Source organism: Aquarana catesbeiana, linkage group LG01, assembly GCF_042186555.1.
Source record: "Aquarana catesbeiana isolate 2022-GZ linkage group LG01, ASM4218655v1, whole genome shotgun sequence".
Classification (NCBI taxonomy): Eukaryota; Metazoa; Chordata; class Amphibia; order Anura; family Ranidae; genus Aquarana; species Aquarana catesbeiana.
The window spans coordinates 597,080,054-597,096,842 of record NC_133324.1 but is presented as its reverse complement, the minus strand read 5'-3'; the positions used below and the strand labels follow the sequence as shown (position 1 = coordinate 597,096,842).

Sequence of the window (16,789 nt, the reverse complement as noted above, 5' to 3'; positions counted from 1 at the left end):
GCGGGACCACAATCTAGGTGCGAGCAGCCTGAGAGTGATTGTCACTGGGCTAATTACACAATTAACCCTTTAACTGCCACCACCCCCGTTTTAAAAGACCGAGGCGGGGGAGACTCGTAATTTTAGCAATACCAATTATAATTTTAGAATAAGCGTCTGCCACACACACTGCCACCACAGACAGGTGTGCTCAGAGTCTTACTCTACAACAGTAGCGCCCTTCATGAGGCAGGTTCGTTTATAGTTTGCATTAAGAGCTTTAGAGAGAAGGTTAACACTTTTCAACATAAGGGTTTATTATGAAAAGGTCAAAGTTGATGCAAATAAAACATTTACAGAAAAAAGATGTTTCAAAAAGATAAAGACAATATACAGCCACAAAGCAATAAGGTAGAATTGGGAAGAAAGAATATTTGCAATTAATGTACGAGGGTTGATCAGAGTTCGATCGATGAGCTAGGTAATTGGTTCTCGACTTGGCAGATGTTTCTTCTTGGATGGTAAAAGGAGAACTGACTATTGTCTTGGCATCTCCTCTTTTCTGTCAAATCAAAGGGGGTGTTGACAGCGACCAGTGACCAATCGTCTGGTCATCTTGTTTAGGGGTTGGTTGCTGGGAGGTGTCTACACTCATGACCACGTCCCAGGTAGATTTTGTGATACATATTCATATATCTGCATCTATAGTGTTTACAGACTGCAAATATGCATATTATTATTCAACGTGAGATTTCTTTCAAAACAAGTCTAAACATGCCATATCTATAATGTATAGCCTGCTTAGGAGGAATAAGTGGTACCAGGGGTTTCCCATATGACCTGCCATAGGGGTGTCTGGACTTGAAACGTTACATATTATCTGAGGAAAACTAAATATGTCCATATTATGGCTGTGCTATTACTAAGTTGGAAGTTATGAAACATGCTGAAATTTCATACTTATTCCACTGTTTTAAGCTTGATGTGTATTCAGACAATTTACAACTGGGGCCTGTTAGGTCTCTGAATGGAGAGGGTGACAGTTTTACGACAGGCCTGAACACTCTGCCCTTTCAACAAGCTGCTTTTTACTGACCTAGCCTGGTTCTGTTTTCTCTGTTGAGATAACCTTTTCTGTTGAACCTAAAAAGCTTTGAATTCCTAAGACAAGGGAGGAGGGAGGAGGGAGTTCAGATTTCTCTGTAATGTTACATGGTTAGCCAAACTGTCATGGCTACTTCCACACAACATGGCAGCTAGCTACAGCTTTTCATGTCCCGTACGTGATATCGTTACAGCTGTCCCTTACAGTCATTCCCTGGAACAATTTATCCACTGATGCATTTTATAAATTAGCATATAGTTCATGTTAAGGCGCACATACAAGCATCAACTTCAAAATGTTTTGCAGATTGTTCTAGACTTTTGAGGCCTAAATTGGGCAATATATGTGTTGCTTATAACAGGCTGGTATTAGAGAAGGAATGTAAATAGACCTGCAGACCACACAGGACACAAATGATAGAACCCCCTGAAAAAGTCAAACTTAAAAGGTGAGGGGTAGAGTACAGCTAAAGATGCACTTAGATGGTCTTACGCAACTTGCATCGCTCTCTGTTCCATAAAACCTCAGATAAAATAGACATAAAATGGCTCACCCTATTGAGCACCGGAAGCAGCCTTTTTGGCATTCCCAGTTTTTTGGGGTTTTTGTTTTTTGGTGTGAAGCCAAGGTGTATAGAAATCTTTTCTGTCAGCAATGATCAAAGACAATAACAAGATTCTAAACATTCTACACATATGCAGTGTAGTCTCCTTTGTACATTTTCAGTTTGAAGATGTCTGCAGGGTAATTAGTTAGAGGGGCAAACTAATCTCACCAAATACCACTCACAGTGAAAACATGCAGGAACTTTCTGAGATATTTCTACAAAAGGGTTCAAAGTCACCCTAAATATGGCGTAAATATCAGAAGAACAAGTTACATTGTTTTGTTTGCGGACTGCAGGTTTTATTGAGAATAATACTACTGTGAGTTAGGTTAGGTGCATATTCAGAGGGAAACTTGCTTTGTTTCTATAAATTATAACATGGGAGCAGTGTCAGGAGTCTGTGATAGTGAGCCCTTGCAGATTGCCAAATAGGGTTCTCAAGGGTGCAAAGTCTAAACCCCAGCCTACTTCTTCACCAGGGCCCCTGATGGTGGATATGGACTTGCAGCAAGCTAGAACCAGGTTGTGGCCCCCAGGTACGCTCAGCAGAGGATGTGGCGACCACTCATGTGTGCAGAGTACAACAGCAAAAGACAGAAGGAAATCCAGGAAACAAGCCAAGGTCAGGGCAAGCGGCAGGCAAGCACAGACAGTAGACGAATCAGGGTCAGTGCACAGGAAGTCAGACCAAGAATACACCTAAAGCCACGTACACACGAGCGGAATGTCCGACAGAAAAAGTCCGACAGAAGCTTTTCATCGTCTATTCCGATCGTTTGTAGGTCTCATCGGACTTCTCTTTTCGAAAATTCTGACGTGACCTAGAAATGAAACATGTTCTAAATATTTCCCACGGAACCAATTCCTATCGGGAAAACCGATCATCTTTATGCTGTTCTGACGGACCAAAGCAAGTACGAGACGGAAGCTATTGGCTACTGGCTATTGAACTTCCTTTTTCTAGTCCCGTCGTAAGTGTTGTACGTCACCGCGTTCTTGACTTTGGTCGGACTTTGGGTTGAACGTGTGTAGGCAAGACCGCTTGAATGGAATTCCCTCGGAGTTCCGTCGGAGAAACCTTCAGAGTTTATTCCAACGGCAAAACTGGTCGTGTGTAGGCTGCATAATAATAAGGAAACAGGAGCTCAGAGAAGTGAGAAGTTGCTCAGGCAACGCTGGGTGCACTGATCATATGTATATATAAGAAAGCCAACTGGAAGGTGGGCCAAAAAGTGATGGAAGGGAAAAGAAAATATAAACCTGCAGAATTGCAGGCAGCGCCCATAGGTGAGCTTAGAAGCCAAACAACATATTAGAAAGGAATCAGAGGACTAGGAAAAGCACTGCAGCAAGGCAGTAAGAATTAGGCAGGCAGGAAAACTGCAGGCTAAATCGTGACAAGCAGTCTATATATGTGTACAAATATACAGTCCTATATGCCCATATGCAATAGTAGAATAAAATGAATATATAAAAACCGTATCTTTTATTAAAACTCTTTCATATCTTTGTGATCTTTTCTTCACTTTAAACAACATGTTCCACTTTCTCCCACACAGTATCAATGCTCTTGTGCAACAAATTTGAAATATGCTCACCAATTTTAAAACTGTAAAACACACTACACTAGGAGCTCTCGCACATGGCTGTACATGGGTCTGCCACTAAATGTTTAGATTTACTGTACCTTTTGCTTTGCTCCTCACGGTGATGTTTCCTTTTACCCTTTTTCTTCATTATGCTATACAGAAGTTCTTTTTGAGAACACAAACTCTGATTTTCTTGTTGTAGATTTTTTATTTGTGAATGGAGTGATTTATTTTCACTTGCAGATGTTGTGACAGCATTTTCCAGTGTGTGGCTGTGCTTCTTCAGAGCTGACACTTCAAGATGAAGACTCTCATTAATCTGTTTTCAATTAAAACACATGTGACATTTATCCTATATCCACTAAGATGGTATTATATTTTCCCTTATCATTGATGCCTTAATTAATAGGCCCCTCGATGTCACTCAGATGCAGCACAAGACCCTATGGTTTTAATTTACACAATACTATTACTTTAGAAGTAATTGAATTACCTTCATTGGTCATAAATTACAATATAATATGATGTGTTATATTAGCATTCAGAATGCCCTATGGTACAACAGGAACAATAAATCAGCTTTTTTATGTCATAAGATTATCTCCTGCAAGAGTACATACAATAAGTCTAGTGTATTTCAAAATGTGAGGTTTTTTTTAAGTCTAATGTCATGTGTTGGACAGTCAGAATAAATTACACTGAATTAGATTAGTAGCAGGCAGCGCTGGTCATCTTCACATGTAGTGGACTTTTTTTCATGTCATGCAAACTGCATGTCAATTGTTGAATATTGCAAAGGATATCATAGCTCAAAACTAAATTTGACTGTGAAGACAACCAAATTGTAAAATTAGCCATTATTAGGAAATAATTTCAAGAAAAAATTGCAATTGTATCAAGGTTATAGCTATAGAGATGTAGAGTAGGAATGAAGGTTTAAAACTCCAGGGGAAGGGAGATATCTCTGGCTCTTTTCACACTGGTAGCAGTGATTATCACCCCCCTGAAAAGCTATCTGTAGTGGATCATTTTTTAGAGGCTGATGAGAGGAGGTTTGCATTCGTTTAGGAGGCGATGCTGCCACCTCCTGACATTTTAAGGCTTTTTTTTAACTACCAAACATAGGTTTTTGCAGTGAGGCATCATGCCACAATTGCAAGCCTAGCATTTGGATCACGGTTGTGAGGCGGTCACACTGACTTCCGTGAGTGAGTTTGACAGCCAGTGCTGTCTGTCAAACTTGGCATGTCAAGTTAAAATTGATGCACCACAAGGCAAAGCATCACACCTGCAGCAATGTGTACTCACCCAAGTAGCACCATGTCTGCCTCTAGATGGCTAATGAGGCATGTCAAAAAAAAAAAAAAAATTCTGCCCCCTGGTGGCCTGTGTGGAAGGAGCCTTAGGGCTTCCGTCAATGGGCAAATGCTAGATTCTTTCAGGTGTATGCGGCTTGCCTGTAACATCAGTTGAGATGCTCTTAGATCAACTAGAGTTCATTGACAGGTGTATTTGGCCTGCATTTGAGCTCCTTCTAAGCTGCTTCAAGCTAATTTTATGTTCCTCTAGGCATGTATAGGGAGAAAAGCAGTTGTGATGGTGAACAAAAGCTGTCGACACATGACCTGAGAATGTCATATCTTTAAAATTGTAATAAATTTGTGGGATCTGTATGCAGTTGGCAACAAGGCCCCTGAACGGCATTAATATGCTGCTAAATCAAGAAGGAACTATAATGACTTGTTGTCTATGCACTAACATTTCTGTTGGCCAGTATTTGCGACTGAAGTTTCACACATTTCTTCTCCAGTTCCTTGGAGGTGACTTTTTCTTGGTGAAGTCCAGAATGAAGTGAAGTGATCTCTAGTTCTAGGGCATCTTTCTCACGTTGTGCATTGTTGCATTTAGCTTCCACGAGTTCTGCATGTTGTCTCAGCTCTTCTTGCATCTGCACATAGTAAGGACAGATCGTAGAAATTAATGATTAGAACAGACCTTTTCATTTCTGCTTGAAATGTAAGTTCACCTTTTTAGAAAAAATTGAAAGATTAGCTAACATCCTAACTTTCCCCAACCCCCCGGTTCCTGCTGTACTTACCTCCATGGGAGATGAGCTGTTAGTGCCCACGCAGCCAGTGTAGGGGTCTGGGGATTTTAAATCCCTGCATTTCTTCCTCTTCTTTCTGTAGGGCTTCTGGGACAGATCAGAGCAATTCTGATTGGTCAGCACTGCCACGTGATCGCTGACCAAAGACATTAATAACGTGCAACCATTTTATTCTGTGCATGGATACCTTTTGTGTAGCACTAATAATGTTGCATGTTACATTTTACCATAGAATAAAAGGAAAGGGCATAAGGAAACACATTTGTAGACACCAAGAAAGATGAATAATAGAGTAACATATATCCCAAAAAATCTTTACATTTAATGAAAGCAAAATACAAGGTTCAAAAGGTAATCAAAACCTCTGTATCCAGACTAAATGTGTATGTTTTTATATACACTGGTATACTCAACAAAAAAACCTTTTAACTGCTTTGTATGGCAAAATTATTTTAACACCATATTTTAGCACACATAACGTCTATATTTGGTAGTTTTTTTAATTAGATTAAAAATAAAAAAAACCTCAAAAATAATAAAATTTTCTCTAAATTATTTAATTCTATTTATCCTGAACACAGGGTTCCTAAGTACAGGTTCTCTAAATATGCGTAATTTTTTATGCATACGACAGCTGTCTGGACGATAAGTTTGTATATTTTAGATTTCAAGATATAAACATTTTTCCAGTACAGAGTTCCGAGTTTAATAGCAGTAATTCACAGATCAATCTAAATAAATCAATTAAAGTTGAATAGTCATCATAAGAGGTAACATATCATGATTCCAATAAAAAACTGCTAAGGAATGCTACACGAGAGAATGTGCCTGCTATAATTCCATGACCGCACCCAGTGCTAGGAATGGCAGTGATCCAACCACACGAGGAGAAACTTAGATCTCTGAGGCCATTGCTTACACACAGAGTGTACAATATGCATCCATTATTCCCATAGATGCCATTGTCGTATGGAAGTGACAAATTCATCTTTGGAAGTTAGAGAAAATAATATCTGGTTGAACTCCAAAGACATGCTGGTAGGTTAATTGTCTCCTGTCTAAATTGGCCCTAGTATGTATATATATAAATGTGAGTTAGGCACCTTGGATTGTAAGCTCCTTCAGGGCAGGGACTAATGTCAATGTATAATATATATGTAATGCGCTCCAAAAATTGACAGCACTATATAAATACCTATAATAAATAAAAAAGTAAATAAATAAACTTGAAAAAAGAAAAAAAGAATAAACTATTACATTGCAAAATGATTTGAGTAGAGTCTTTTATATATTATATCATTTTTTCATCAAAATGAGAGTTTCCTTTAAAGTAAGGGTTACTAATGTTTGTATCCAAACAAAAATTGGCAACTTTTTTCCAAAACAGTCCTAAATCTTCTAGACATTTAGGCTGGGTTCACACTATTGCTGCATGCGGCTCACAGCAGGGGTCCCCGTTCACCATTTCAGGTCTGATTTCAGCCTGAATTTTTGGACTAAATTCGGACCTGAAATGGACCAAAATACGCACAGGGCTCCTGTGCAAATTCGCACAGAGAAAAGAAAGAAAACTGTAGTCAGTTGCAACTGTTTTTGCAGATCAAGCAGAGGGCAAAACATATGGAATCACCTAATTCTGACGAAAGTATTATGGAATCACCATGTAGTTTGCAGTTGTAAAACAAACATCTGCATCAGATTACATCATGAAAAATGATGCCATCATTACCAAACATACTTTCAATTGATGGAATAAGAAAAGTGTCCAAAATCTCAATATGCATTTATTGAAGATTTAATGACTGTCATACCTGACATGCAACCCCATATCATCAATGATTTTGGAAATTTGCATGTTTTCTTCACGCAGTCGTTTTCATACATTTCATTGGAATGGCACCAAACAAAAGTTCCAGCATTATCACCCTGCCCAATGCAGATCCGTAACTCATCACTGAATATCACTTTCATCCAGTCATCCACAGTCCATGATTGCTTTTCTTTAGCCCGCTGTAACCTTGTTTTTTACTATTTAGGTGTTAGGTGTTTCTTTTCAATAACATACTTTTAAAATCTAAACGCTCAGACTTTAACTGGTAAATCTGGTACACCTTTAAATTTACCGCAAATGACTGAGCAGATCCAATCTTTCACTCTCTGTGTGATCTCCCCTATGTAAAATAAAACTAAAAGGCTTGGGTACTTAAAACAAAAAACTAAATAATTTTAATTACTGAAGGAGTATTTTTTTGGGTGATCATGCTGTGATGAAAACAGAAAAGCAAAATAATGAAAAATGTACAAAACATTTCTTTTTTTTGTGTATATTGACTGTTAAAAGTTTAAACATTTATATTTTCTCTTCCCTTTTTTCTATAGTTAAAAAAAAAAACTCAAATTATAAAAGATACACCAAAAACATACAAAAAAAAATCGAAAAATGACACAAAAGGAAAAAACTAAATTGTCTTCAGTTATCACCAACAAAGACCGCTTCCTCTGGTAAGAAAACAAAAACCCTGGAATGCTCCTTTTTTTTCTTTGCTACTTCCATTTTATTGCTATGCACTACAACAGTGGTTCTCAACCTGGGGGTCGAATGATGATTAGCCAGGGGTCAACGAATCCTGGGCTGTTCCTGAAGCATGCACCACTCTCCTAGCCTTTTTGTGGCCGCCCAGCTGGGCTGTTCCTGGAGCCCACGGCCACCCACTCAGCCTCTTCACAGCCACCCATTCAGTTCATGGCATGGGGTGGGGGCAGAGACTAGAGGTCAGCTGACTGGTGAGAAATGTCAGCTGACCCCCCCCCCCCCCCCACTAAGGAGTAAGAGAAGGAATGAAAATAGAGAATACATGGAAGGGAGAGGAAAAGAGGGGGAGGAACAAAGAAAAAGGGAGAGAATGGGGAGATGGGCGGAGCCTAGCGGAGCAGACATGCATTGTTAGAGCTCCGCACCGCTGAGGAGAGAAGAGAAGGACAAAGCAGAGCCTGCAGGCTCAAAAGGTATCCATTTGAACCTTTTTGCCCCAGGGAACAAACTGTGAAAGTTTGGGCAGGAAATATGGTACTGGGAGGAAACCATGGCAGAAATAAAAATCACCTCACAAAGAGCTCACAGGCACTCACTGCAACTAAAGCAGCTCCAGTCACCTCACAAGATACAGCATCAGGGCGCTCTCACAGACAGAAAATGTCACAGCAAGACTCTCCATTTGAGTCAGATACAGAACAAATCCTCTCACAAACTTCTCCACAAGCCTCCTCAGCATCCCCAGTAATATTATTACAATTTGAAAAGATGCTTCATAAGGCTTTAAAACAAACCTCAGACCAAATAACAAAAAGCCTAACCAAAGGAATAAGAGAGCTGGGAAACCGCACCGCAGCCCTAGAAATAAAAATGAATGAAATTGAAATTACAACCCAAGTAAATATAACAGAATTGGAACAATTAAAAGAAGAGAATTTAATACTTCAAACTAAGCTCGAAGATTACGAAAATAGAGCCAGACGTTCAAACTTGCGCATAAGGGGAATACCTGAAACTGTGACAGACCTGCAATCTACTATTACTGCTCTATTACAAGAACTAAAGCCAGATATCCCTATTGAACGTTTAGAACTGGACAGAGTACACAGAGCCCTCACAGCCAAAAAGAAAGATGGACCCCCACGTGATATAATCACAAAATTTCATTATTACAGAACGAAAGAACAAATACTAATTGCTGCAAGAGAAAAAAAGGAACTTAATTTTCAAGGACACAATTATCAAATTTTTGCTGACCTATCCCAACTTACTATTACTAAAAGACGATCCATGAAACCCCAACTAATGGAACTGTAACGCCACAACATTATGTATCAATGGGGCTTCCCCTTTTCAGTCAGATTTAACTACCAAGGTACAATTTACAGAAGCAGATCAGCAGATGAACTACAACAAACCCTTTTAAAATTAAATCTGACAGAACCCACAAGCAGCAACTCTCCCACACGTAGAAGAATGGCATCATCTTCACCTTCAGGCAGCACCCAGAAAATTTCAGAACAAAATGGGAATCATCATTCTCACAAAAGAGGCCGTTATGCCACATCATCCATGGACCAAGAAGATTCAATGGACTGACATCCTAATTCCTGATATCTCTTCATTTATTATACTAAGAGATGGTTCTCTATAAAAAACCTGTATTTATAACTGAATGTAACTGCATTCTGATAGTCACACACTGTGTGGGATCATGTTACATTCCAGTTATATTTCTTATTACTTCTGATTCATATAGCCTTAGAATACATAAGTGAAATAAGGAAATTCTTGTTCAGTTATATATTACTAGGGAATAACAATAGATTTATTACTTTTTAGGACAAATATGTTCAATAATCCAGAAGTAATGGAAGCTTTTTCTTTCTTTTCTTAAAACAAATATATTATTACCTAACTAGTTCCTAGAATTATGTTTTTGTTTATTCTAATCTGAAGCAATACAACCTCAATTTTATGAGTTAACATATCTAAACAGTTACATATGAATAAAATATGTAATTGTTTACTCTAAAAGGGTTAAAATCCCAAAATAATTCAAACTATCTTCATCAATACCAAAGTTATTAACAGTACCTTTCTAACTGAATTATTTAGCCTAGGGCAAGACTAACCATATACAACCACCCTGGAATAAATAATTTCAACAAAAACTATATTCTGCACTCCAATTAATGAAACATCATTTTGATGTCTTTTGACATAGCACTTCTCTCCTGTAAGCGGAAGATCCGTGTACCCCCATTAGCCCTCCTCATTCTCCCAACCATATTATGTGGGAGTGTGACGAATGCACTTATTCCCCTGAGAGAGATATTTATTCTCTTTCACGGGTAAATTGTGATTACTTGCAAAAAATAATTTATACAATGTATCATCTAATCTCATATGTTTTTTGTTTACTCTTTACTCCAGAATTCACTGGTTTCTTTTCTATCTATTCATCTCTTCAGTCCACACAGGTTGATCTGCGCAGTCAGCTCTGCAGAACAAAAAGTAAGTCAAAACTATTTGATCTGTTGCCATGGCACCACTGAATATAATTTCCCTGAATGTTCAGGGAATAAATGTCCCTCAAAAAAGGACCAAAGCCTTCCGTACTTTCCATAACAAGAAGGCTCACATAGTATGCCTCCAAGAAACACACTTCACCAAAGATTCTACTCCAAAATATATTTCTCCTTTTTATCAACAAATTTACACGGCTTCTGCCTGTACCAAGCAAAGGGGAACTCTAATTGCGTTTCACCGATCCACACCATTCACCTTATCATCAGAAATTAAAGACCCAGAAGGTAGATACCTGATACTCATGGGTTATATAATGGATACAGCAATCACGGTGATTTCCTACTACGCTCCTAACAAACAACCTACACCATTCCTCTCACATATATTACAAGTGATTAATACACACAAAATAGGAACAGTGATAATGTGTGGGGATTCGAACCAGGTCCTCCTCCCATTTCTAGATAAATCACCTTTTACACCATCCAAAATAACCTCTAGATTACCTTTTTCTCAACTTCTTTCCAAATACAATCTGGTAGATTCGTGGAGAGAAAGTAACCCAATGAAAAAGAAATTCACTTATTTCTCACACCCTCATCAAACCTTCACCAGAATAGATCATATTTTTCTAACAATAGGAATGATACCAGAAATTATTGCATCAGATATAATTCCGATTCCGTGGTCTGACCATAATGCAGTATACACTACTATAGCCTCAGCCATACCAAAAGCGCATGACCCAACGTGGTACTTACCGGACATAATGCTCAAACACCCACTACATCAGATGGCCATTGAACAAGCTTTAAAGGAATACATATCAATTAATAATACAACAGACATCTCCCCAATAACACTGTGGGAAGCTCATAAGCCTGTCTTGCGTGGTACAATACAAAGACAAATGGCACTATTTAAACGGGAACGCAAAAATCTAGCAAAAAAACTAGAACTCAATTTTAATGCAGCCTACATATCATTTCAAGATAATCCATCTCAGAGTACAAAATCTCATCTGGAAAAATCTAGATTGGAATACGATCTACTTCTCACTGAGTCAGTTGATAAATCCCTCAAACGCTCCAAACACAATTTCTACATGAATACAAACAAACCAGGTACATATTTGGCTCGGGCATTAAATTCAACTAACAAATCTTTCAAACCAATACGTTTGAAATTATCAAAAAATGTTTACACTTGTAATCCAGTTAAAATAGTCCATAAATTTCACTCACATCTCGCAACTTTATACAAGACAAACAATGAATTTAATCCTACAGAGGCTGAATCCTTCTTCTCAAAAATAACCTTACCTGAGTTATCTCAGAATCAAAAAAGCAGTTTGGATGATCCTATAACTATAGATGAAGTTGCTAACGCCATAAAAGACCTAAAACTTAACAAAAGACCAGGCCCAGACGGCTACTCAGCTTTATACTATAAAACATTCTCAGAAATACTCTCTCCCATTCTCACTGAAACTTTTAACAAACTTCTAGATGGACATTCTTTTCGGCAAGAAACACTAATGGCAATTGTTTGTATGATCCCAAAACCCCTTTCTGATGATACTTCCTGTGTGAATTATCGGCCTATCTCTCTGTTAAACCTCGATATTAAATTATTAGCAAAAATAATAGCAAAACGCCTCAATAGCATTATAGGAAAATTAATACATAGAGATCAAGTAGGCTTCATGCCAAATAGACAGGCAGGCGATAATATACGCAGGGCAGTGTTATTGGCACATATTGCTAAAAAACGGAAAATCCCTTTATGTTTTCTATCTCTCGATATTAAGAGGGCATTTGACACAGTATCCTGGCAATATATGCAATATTCATTACAAAAATGGGGTTTTGGACCCCACTTTTTAACATGGATCAAAGCATTATATAATAAACCCAAAGCCTATATAAAATATGCTGGATACAAATCTGAAGCCTTTAATATCGAAAGAGGTACCCGACAGGGTTGCCCATTATCTCCCTTATTATTTGCCCTTATACTCGAACCCATGGCCCAATACATCAGAACAAACCAAACTATAACTGGCATTGAAGTAGGAGGTATTACACACAAATTATTTATATTTGCAGACGATATATTACTTTTTCTATCATCACCACAGGTCTCTGGTCCTAACTTAATACCAGCTCTTGATGGATTTGCAGCCCTATCCGGCCTTATGATTAATCCTAAGAAATGCCTAGTGCTTAATATTTCACTCACAAACATGGAATTGATCCCGGCTAGGGCTGCACTCCCATTCACATGGGCAGAAAAATCAATCCCATATCTTGGAATTCATTTAACAGCATCTCATTCTGACTTATTCTCAACCAATTATCCTCCTGTATTAAGACAGATCACAAATCTAATAAAACAATGGTCGCAACTTCCTTTATCCTGGATAGGGAAGATTAATACAATCAAAATGACTATTCTACCCAAATTGCTTTATCTATTCAGAGTCCTCCCTATTCCAATTCCTTCCTATTTTTTGAGAATAGTACGAAAAAGAGCAACTTCGTTTATATGGGGCTCTTCTAAACCACGTATACCTATACACACACTACATCTTCCCAAAAATAAAGGAGGCCTGGGATACCCTAATTTTACTAACTACTACAGAGCAGCACATTTGGCCAGTCTGTCCAAATACCATGCAAAACAGGAAATCCCATTGTGGGTATTTATAGAGGCTTCAGAAAATGACCCTCTATTAATATCAAATTTATTATGGCTTGATCCTAAAGACCGCTTTAAAATTCATAATCCCATAACTAAACACTTCTTATCTCTCTGGGATAAACTAAAAACCAAATATCAGTTACAATCTCCACACAATCCTCTCCTTTCTTTTATCAGAAATCCGGCCTTTTATCCGGCATGGATCTACCCAAATTCTTTTAGAGCTTGGACAACATCAGACTTTCAGACACTAAATGACTTCATAGCATCTAAATCATTCCTTTCATTCCCATCGCTTAGAGAAAAATATGATCTACCAAACTCTGAGATATTTAGATATCTCCAAATCAAAAATTTCTATACACCATTCCTAAAGGGGGATACACCATTATCCCAATTATCCATTTTTGAATCAATCTGTACAAAAGATCCATTTGCTAAAGGTACAATTTCATCACTTTATAATCAATTATATGGAGTAGCAAATCTTAATAGACCCTCTTACGTTCAGAGGTGGGAGGAGGCCCTGGGACGAACTTTAGAAGACACGGACTGGTCTAACATATGGCTCACATCTAAGTCATCTTCACCCAACATCTTAGCACTGGAGACAAATTATAAAGTCCTAACTCGCTGGTACCTTGTACCCGCTAGAGTGGCAAAATATTCACCTAATACCTCAGCTCTTTGTTTTCGGGGATGCCCAGAAATAGGCACATATTTACACATATGGTGGACGTGCCCAGTAATCCAAACCTTCTGGAAGGAAGTCTTCATGATTGCATCTAAAATATTTAAAAAAATAATACAACCAGATCCATATTTAACTTTACTTAATCTAAAACCGGAATGGTTAACACTCTCTCAATTCAAACTTATGATCCAACTAATAACGGCTGCAAAACAAACAGTGGCCAAGGCATGGAAATCTCCTACATTGGTACTAGCAGAAACAATTCACAGAATGAATAATACAATGTCCCATGCTAAGATGGTAGCCATCGATCAAAATCAAATTCCAAAATTTGAAAAACTTTGGCATCCTTGGATAAAACAACAGTTCCTGTCAAACTTCAATGACTCTGTCCTGTTGCCATGGTAACAGATTAAATGACTTACAGAGACACCCATTCTAAGGCTTCAAAGAGAACTAAAAAGAATAATAAACTGACGAGCGGGACAACCTTGTGGACCATACCTCTGCCTTTCTACCCTTTTTCTTCTTTCCTTTCCTTTTCTCCACCTTACGATTAAAGCTCATTATCAGAATTTATTTGACCTATATACACTCTACTTGTAAACAATATGTATAGTAGGTATAAATCATTTAAATACCTACAAAAGTAACTAAGGAAATGATATATATCTTTAATTTAGGTTTACGTGAACCCAATGTTTAATATTTGAAATTTCATGATATTTACCTATATAAACCCTACTGTAAAACAATGAGCTTACTTTATAGATCCTTGTAAACTTACTTTATGTATCTTTATAACATTGTATACTCAATAAACTTCTTTTGACAAGGAAAAAGGGAGAGAAAGAATGAGAGAGAACAAGAAAGACGGCTAGAGAGAGGTATGGGGAAAAAAAAGAAATTAGGATAGAGAGAGATAAAAGAGAAAGAAAGGAGAACAAATGGGACTGCATAAAAAAAAAAATTGCCCCGGGGGGGTCCCCCAAAATCCATACCAGACCCTTATCCGAGCATGCAGTCTGGAGGACAGGATGGGGGGGTGAGCGAGCCCCCCTCCTGAACCATACCAGGCCACATGCCCTCAAAATAGGTAGGGGGCTTTGGGGTTCCCCGCAAAGCACCTTGTCCCCATGTTGATGGGGTGATGGGGACAAGGGCCTCATCCCCACAACCCTTGCCTGGTGGTTGTGGGGGTCCCCCAGATCCTGCCCCCCTATGTGAATAGGTAAGGGGTACATTGTACCCCTACACATTCACCAAAAACTGTCATAAAGTAAAAAACACAAAAGACAGTTTTTGAGAATTCCTTTATTAAAAGGAATTATGGATGTACATCCATCGTCAATCACGCCGCCCGATTGACCCGAAAAATAGAAAAAAATGAAAAAACTCCACCTCCATGGGAGGCCTCCTGGCGACTGCTGTCTCTTGGCTATGACAGCTTTTATAAAGGCAAGCGCGAGGGCTACCCACTGACGAAACCAGATGACCCCACCCCTTCTGATGGCACATGATGTCAGAAGGGGCAGGTCACTCGGTTACATCACTGGTGACCCCGCCCTTGCCTATATAACAGCTGTCACCACAAAAAGACACCAGTCGATGGGACGCCTCCCATCGAGGCGTAGCTTTATTTTTTCTTTACTATTTTTCGGGCCCATCGGGCGGCGTCAGTGAAGATGGATGAACATTGCTGGACGCTTTTTTTTTTCTTTTTTAATAAAGGAATTGTCAAAAACTGTCTTTTGTGGTTTTTACTTTTCGACACTTTTTGGTGAATGGATAGGGGTACAATATACCCCATACTCATTCCCATAGAAGGGGGCAGGATCTGGGGGCCCACTTGTTAAAGGGGGCTTTCAGATTCTGATAAGCCCCCTGCCCGCAGACCCCCACAACCACTGGGCAAAGGTTGTGGGGATGAGGCCCTTGTCCCCATCAACATGGGGACAAGGTGCTTTGGGGGGGACCCCAAAGCACCCTCCCCATGTGTAGGGCAAGCAGCCTGGTATGGTTCAGGAGGGGAGGCGCTCACTCACCCCCCTTTCCTGGCCTGCCAGGCTGCTTGCTTGGATAAAGGTCTGGTATGGATTTTGAGGGGGGACTCCACGCCAATTTTTTTTAACATTTTGGCATGGAGTTTCCCTTAAAATCTATCCCAGACCCAAAAAGCCTGGTATAGATTTTTTGGGGGAGGGGGGGGCACGCTGTTTTCTTTTTTAAAATTTGGCGTGGAGTTCCCCTAAAAATCTATTGCGGACCCAAAGGGCCTGGTATGGACTGAGGGAGGAACCCAGGCTGTTTTTTTGTTTTGTTTAATTCTGTCATAGGGTTCCCCTTAACCACTTCAATATGCTGTATTACATACTGTACACTGACTGCACTATATATATATATATATATATATATATATATATATATATATATACACACACACATATATATATATATATATATATATATATATATATATATATATATATATATATATATATATATATACATATATATATTCTAGACTGCCTGCACTGTACACTGTATATATATACTACACTGACTGCACTGTGTGTGTATATATAAACATTTGTGGGGAACTGTATCAAATGCCTTTGCAAAATATAGATACACCACATTGACAGGCCTTCCTTTATCTAGATGGCAGCTCACTTCTTCGTGGAATGTTAATAGGTTGGTCTGGCAAAAACGATTCTTCATGAATTCTTGCTGATTACCACTAAAATGACCCTTTTCATTACTAAAGTCTTGGATATAGTCCCTTATCATCCCCTCCCATAGCTTGCACGCTACCTTTTTTAAATATTGGTACCACGGTTACCCTGTTTTAAATATTGGTACCACGTTGGCTTTTCTCCAATCAGCTGGTACCATCCCAGTCAGCAAACTGTCCATAAAAATTAGCAACAATGTTCTAGC

General features: G+C 38.7%; 1 protein-coding gene across 3 annotated transcripts in view; it reads right to left on the bottom strand.

The window, feature by feature from the left end:
• The window catches only part of LOC141107625 (uncharacterized), a 105,343-nt gene that overhangs the window by 29,892 nt on the left and 58,662 nt on the right, over positions 1–16,789 (bottom strand). For all 3 annotated transcript variants that reach the window (XM_073598502.1, XM_073598495.1, XM_073598509.1), the window contains 2 exons: positions 5,040–5,228; positions 3,379–3,599 (listed from right to left, as the gene is read on the bottom strand). In XM_073598502.1, coding sequence (XP_073454603.1) covers positions 3,379–3,599; positions 5,040–5,228 — 410 coding nt within the window. The remainder of the gene's footprint in view (positions 1–3,378; positions 3,600–5,039; positions 5,229–16,789) is intronic.